The 7,132-nt window shown below is 41.3% G+C and overlaps 1 gene segment (V, D, J or C); it reads right to left on the reverse strand.

Annotated features, from left to right (window-relative positions):
• Nucleotides 1-5,418: 5,418 nt before the first annotated feature.
• LOC110499929 lies at nt 5,419-7,132 on the reverse strand. The segment is given in 2 exon segments: nt 5,419-6,001; nt 6,862-7,132. Coding segments are annotated over 2 exon segments (396 nt in total).

Consider the following 7,132-nt stretch of genomic DNA (forward strand, 5'->3'; position numbering starts at 1 on the left):
GTCAATCTAACGCCATAGGTGGCCACCTAATCCTGCCTAATGAGCGGGCTGGCCGTGCCAATGATCACTGGAAGGTGGAAACTGACTGGTTTCCATGGATATCAATATGTTACCATAGCATATTACCATAACAATAATAAACAGATAAAGTGATATATGTTCAGAAGTTACATGATATATGACTTTTAAAAATCTCCATTATTCATTATAGTTTTGTCTTGCTAAAAAACAACCAATAACCAATAATAGCATTGTATTTATGCCCCTTTTATTCACGTAATTTAATATTACTTGAAAGTTACAATCGCTTCAGGCTCCCAAGCCCTCAAAAAATCCACAAATAGACCTTACAACCAGCTGTGGAAATCCAATGGATGTGATCATCAACAGCAGCATATTAACTTTTTTCATGAGTAGGTTACGGACTGTTAGCTCTGTGAATGAGACCTGACGCTGGATTCAACATGAGACACATGTAAACTACTTGTACATAAACTATCATCATAAAGTAGAAAACCCATTATATCTGTCATTCATTACATGTTGGCATATCTGTTATGTCTCCCTTCCTGAATCCACCATAGAGGTTAAAACCAGTCACTCCCTCACATCTGGCCCAGTCCAGGGTATTTCAGACAGTGAAACTGTTCATCTGCTAGACCGGTAGCTGTGGGAGTGAAACTGAGATTTACATAGACAGGGTTGAGTGGTTCTGCTTGTCCCAGAATAGAGCAGCACTGTCACCAGATGTTCACTCTGTTCCCAGTGGGTTGGAGGTAGAAAATACTCTTTGACTATCTTGACGATATGATACCAGTGAAATGATGTGGATCTTGTAAAACAAACATTGCTTAATGTAGGTGTGATCACATCGGTGAGAGTCCAAGATATGTGTCTTTATGAGTCTATACATCAAGCATGGTCAAAAAATGTTCCAAAAATATGAATCAAATTAACCATCACCTACTACATGTGGCTAAACCTGTCCTGTTAATCTGTTAACATTGTAGTATCTAGACCTCTCCTGTTAAATGTGCAACAAGAGGAAAAAGAACTCTGGACCACATACAGTGGGGCAAAAAAAGTATTTTGTCAGCCACCAATTGTGCAAGTTCTCCCACTTAAAAAGATGAGAGAGCCCTGTAATTTTCGTCATAGGTACACTTCAACTATGACAGACAAAATGAGAAAAAAAATCCAGAAAATCACGTTGTAGGATTTTTTATTAATTTATTTGCAAATTATGGTGGAAAATAAGTATTTGCTCAATAACCACAGTTTATCTCAATACTTTGTTATCTACCCTTTGTTTGCAATGACAGAGGTCAAACGTTTTCTGTAAGTCTTCACAAGGTTTTCACACACTGTTGCTGGTATTTTGGCCCATTCCTCCATGCAGATCTCCTCTAGAGCAGTGATGTTTTGGGGCTGTTGCTGGGCAACACGGACTTTCAACTCCCTCCAAAGATTTTCTATGGGGTTGAGATCTGGAGACTGGCTAGGCCACTCCAGGACCTTGAAATTCTTCTTACGAAGCCACTCCTTCGTTGCCCGGGCGGTGTGTTTGGGATCATTGTCATGCTGAAAGACCCAGCCACGTTTCATCTTCAATGCCCTTGCTGATGGAAGGAGGTTTTCACTCAAAATCTCACAATACATGGCCCCATTCATTATTTCCTTTACACGGATTAGTCGTCCTGTTCCCTTTGCAGAAAAACAGCCCCAAAGCATGATGTTTCCACCCCATGATTCACAGTAGATATGGTGTTCTTTGGATGCAACTCAGCATTCTTTGTCCTCCAAACACGACGAGTTGAGTTTTTACCAAAAAGTTATATTTTGGTTTCATCTGACCATATGACATTCTCCCAATCTTCTTCTGGATCATCCAAATGCTCTCTAGCAAACTTCAGACGGGCCTGGACATGTACTGGCTTAAGCAGAGGGACATGTCTGGTACTGCAGGATTTGAGTCCCCGGCGGCGTAGTGTGTTACTGATGGTCATTCACTAGGTCCCCCCCGTGTGGTTCTGGGATTTTTGCTCACCGTTCTTGTGATCATTTTGACCCCACGGGGTGAGATCTTGTGTGGAGCCCCAGATCGAGGGAGATTATCAGTGGTCTTGTATGTTTTCCATTTCCTAATAATTGCTCCCACAGTTGATTTCTTCAAACCAAGCTGCTTACCTATTGCAGATTCAGTCTTCCCAGCCTGGTGCACGTCTACAATTTTGTTTCTGGTGTCCTTTGACAGCTCTTTGGTCTTGGCCATAGTGGAGTTTGGAGTGTGACTGTTTGAGGTTGTGGACAGGTGTCTTTTATACTGATAACTATTTCAAACAGGTGCCATTAATACAGGTAACGAGTGGAAGACAGAGTAGCCTCTTAAAGAAGAAGTTGCAGGTCTGTGAGAGCCAGAAATACTTATTGTCCACCATAATTTGCAAATAAATTGATTAAAAATCCTACAATGTGATTTTCTGGATTTTTTTCCCTCATTTTGTGTGTCATAGCTGAAGTGTACCTATGATGAAAATTACAGGCCTCTCTAATCTTTTTAAGTGGGAGAACTTGCACAATTGATGGCAGACTAAATACTTTTTGCCCCACTGTATACTACACACAGAGACGCATACAAAGCTCTCCCTTGCCCTCCATTTTGCAAATCTGACCATAATTAAATCCTCCTGATTCCTGCTTACGAGCTCAAATTAAAGCAGGAAGCACCAGTGACTTGATCAATAAAAAGTGGTCAGATTCTAAGCTACAGGACTGTTTGCTGGCACAGACTGTAATATGTTCCGGGATTCCATCAATGGCATTGAGGAGTACACCGCATCAGTCATTGGCTTCATCAATAAGTGCATCGATGACGTCATCCCCACAGTGACCATACGTACATACTGGTGTCTGGTTAGACTGTAAACTTTCCTTCCAGACTCACATTAAGCATCTCCAATCCAAAATTAAATCTAGAATTGGCTTCCTATATCACAACAAAGCATCCTTCACTCATGCTGCCAAACATACCCTCGTAAAACTGACCATCCTACCGATCCTCGACTTCGGTGATGTCATCTATAAAATTGTCTCCAACACTCTACTCAACAAACTGGATGCAGTCTATTACAGTGCCATCCGTTTTGTCACCAAAGCCCCATACACTACCCACCATTGCGACCTGTACGCTCTCGTTGGTTGGCCCTCGCTCCATACTCGTCACCAAACCCACTAGCTACAGGTTATCTACAAGTCTTTGCTAGGTAAAGCCCCACCTTATCTCAGCTCACTGGTCACCATAGCAGCACCCACTCGTAGCAAGCGCTCCAGCAGGTATATCTCACTGGTCACCCCCAAAGCCAATTCCTCCTTTGGTCGTCTTTCCTTCCAGTTCTCTGCTGCCAATGACTGGAACGAACTGCAAAAATCTCTGAAGCTGGAGACTCATATCTCCCTCACTAGCTTTAAGCACCAGCTGTCAGAGCAGCTCACAGATCACTGCACCTGTACATAGCCCATCTATAAAGAGCTTTTCTATCTAACCCACCTCATCCCCATACAATATTTATTTATTTATCTTGGTCCTTTGCACACCAGTATCCCTACTTGCACATTCATCTTCTGCACATCTACCATTCCAGTGTTTTAATTGCTATATTGTAATTACTTCACCACCATGGCCTATTTATTGCCTTAACTCCCTTATCTTACCTCATTTGCACTCACTGTATATATACTTTTTGTTTTCTTTTGTTCTACTGTATTATTGACTATGTTTTGTTTATTCCATGTGTAACTCTGTGTTGTTGTATGTGTCGAATTGCTATCCTTTATCTTGGCCAGGTCGCAGTTGAACATGAGAACATGTTCTCAGCTAGCCTACCTGGTTAAATAAAGGTGAAAAAAATAAACATATCCCTACCAGAAGCCATGGATTACAGGCAGCATCTGCACTGAGCTAATGGCTTGAGCTGTCACTTTCAAGGAGCGGGACTCTAACCCGGAAGCTTAAAAGAAATCCCGCTATGCCATCCGACAAACCATCAAACAGGCAAAGCGTCAATACAGGACTAAGATCGAATCGTACTACACTGGCTCTGACACTAGACGGATGTGGCAGGACTTGCAAACCATTACAGACTACAAACGGAAGCACAGCCGAGAGCTGCACAGTGACACAAGCCTACCAGATGAGCTAAACTACTTCTATGCTCGCTTCGAGGCAAATAACATTGAAACATGCATGAGAGCACCAACTGTCATGGAAGGCTGTGTGATCATGCTCTCTGCAGCCGATGTCAGTAAGACCTTTAAACAGGTCAACATTTTTAAGGCCGCAGGGCCAGACGGATTACCAGGACGTGTACTGCGAGCATGCACTGACCAACTGGCAAGTATCTTCACTGACACTTTCAACCTCTCCCTGTCTGAGTCTGTAATACCAACATGTTTCAAGCAGACCACCATAGTGACTGTGCCCAAGATCACTAAGGTAACCTGCCTACCAACCCGTAGCACTCACGTCTGTAGCCATGAAGTGCTTGGAAAGGCTGGTCATGGCTCACATCTACAACATCATCCCAGCAACCCTAAACCCACTCCAATTTGCATACCGCCCCAACAGATCCACAGATGATACAATCGCTATTGCTCTCCACACTGCCCTTTCCCACCTGGACAAAAGGAACACCTATGTGAGAATTCTATTAATTGACTACAGCTCAGCTTTCAACACCATAGTGCCCTCAAAGCTCATCAATAAGCTAAGGACCATGGGACTAAACACCACCCTAGTCATAGACTGTTCTCTCTGCTACAGCATGGCAAGCAGTACCGGAGCGCCACGTCTAGGTCCAAGAGGCTTCTTAACAGCTTCTACCCCCAAGCCATAAGACTCCTGAACATCTAGTCAAATGGCTACCCAGACAATTTGCATTCCCCCCCTCTCCCCCTCTTCACACCACCGCTACTCTGTTGTCATCTATGCATAGTCACTTTAATAACTCTACCTACATGTACATACTACCTCAACTAACCGGTGCCACCGCACATTGACTCTGTATCGGTTCCCCCCTGTATATAGTCTAACTATTGTTATTTTACTGCTGCTCTTTAATTACTTGTTACTTTTATCTCTTATCCGTACTTTTAAAGCTGTGTTGTTGGTTAGGGCTCTCGTAAGTAAGCATTTCTCTGTAAGGTCTGTTGTATTCGGCGCATGTGATTAGTAACATTTGTTTTGATTTGATTTGCTGGTTGAAGATGATGTGGTTTCAAGTGAGAACATAAATAACTAAGCAATGACATTCAGGCCTGATAGTTTTCAAGGAAACTGTGAATCAGGCTTGATTACTGTATGTCTATACCATTCAACAACATTTAAGACTGCAGTCAAATTATTAAAAGAGACAACAGAAATATGTGTTCCAAAGGGAAATCTTTATTTTCATCTATTCATCAAAGCATCAAAGCAAACATTCCTACAGTATCTAATAGTAACAAAACAGAACTCATCAAATCTAATACCGATTCAATCTCAGTCTACAGAGAGGACTGACGCATGAACTCAAGCAAAGCCCCCTGTTACTCGACATGTCAGTGATCAAAAGACAGAGAACATCTGATCTCAGAACAGAGTCAAAGCAGAGGAACCAGCAGCCTCTCTCCACAGGGGTGTGTGACTAGGGGGCCTAACAGTCAGCCCTCCTCAAGGTCTTGGTGACTGGAGTCTGGGAATTCTGCTGAGCTTCACAGGTCACCTCTCCTGCCTTGGTCCACTCCAGGCCAGTGAGAGTCAGGGTGCTGCTCCAGCTGTACAGGCCATCCTTCTCCAGGACCCCGGGACTGGTCTCCTGCTTCTGGCTGGTCCCGTCCACTTTCCATCTTATGGTCCAGTCTGAGGGGAAGCCCTTGTTGGCCAGACACGTCAGTGTGGCTGTTGTTGTACTGGACAGCTCCTCACTAGAGGGGGGCAGGACGGCGAGGGTGGGGGCACTGTTACCTGGAACAAACAGAATACATCAACTAAGTAATTACAACAAGTACAGCAACACTAAGATATTATCTCCATTAAGGTCCACAACCAAATAAAGTGAATTGGAAATGCCCTCTAAATATGAATGTAGAAGTTGGATTATTTAAAAGATGTGGAGAAAACACTAAAATAATTGATACAAAGCAGATTTATGAACCAAACAAGTATAAAGTGGTAAAATAACTAGAGTTACTAGTCATATGGTGTCAGTTATACATGTTATACAGATATTGTTTAGGAATGGATCTGATCAGAACAACCTACTCATATTCTTTGTCTTTGTCTTCACACTAACAGTGAAGTCCACCATGAATACAACGCAACAATGATGAATACTATATACAATACTATTCGTTTTTATACCACAATTAGGTGTAATATTATGTAATTTTACAAATCAGACATTCAAATAAACCTACAATTTATCATTTTGAGTCAATAAATATTTATTTGAAAGAAGGCTCATTCAAAATCTACATTTAACCAAAAATATTTGAGTTAAAGATAATAACAATATAAATAAAGAATGGCACACAAACAGTAATACACAATGCAACAACTATATTCCATATTATTAAATATTTATCATACTGGAACTCTCCTCTGCAATCCATCAAACCACACATTTAAATAAACACCTACATTTGAACATGTTATTTAAATAACATTTCATTTGAAAGAAGGCTTAGTCAAAAGTAATACAAAAAATATATTTTTTTAGGAAGGAAAATATGAAAAATCGCAATATATTCATATAGATGAAGTTTCACAGAGTTAAATACCCCCCAAAATAATCAGAAAGAAATATCAAAGAGCGTGTTACTTACTTCCAACATCTAGTCTGGTGCCGCTACCAAAAGTGTACCACAGTGATACAATCCCTATTACTGCTGGTATAACAACCTCCTGCATGTTTGGCACTCTTCATTTCATTAGACTGTGGTTCAAATAATTAACTCTACGATAGTATGAATACATTTCAGAAATGAATTATTCTACTCAATTAGAAATAAAGTGTTTTTTATGTTGATTTCCTTAACATGGACCAAACCTGACTTTTTCTTGTACATCTCCTACTACTGTAGGTGCAGCATGTTT

The sequence above is a fragment of the Oncorhynchus mykiss genome, chromosome 21, assembly GCF_013265735.2.
Source record: "Oncorhynchus mykiss isolate Arlee chromosome 21, USDA_OmykA_1.1, whole genome shotgun sequence".
NCBI classification, from domain to species: domain Eukaryota; kingdom Metazoa; phylum Chordata; class Actinopteri; order Salmoniformes; family Salmonidae; genus Oncorhynchus; species Oncorhynchus mykiss.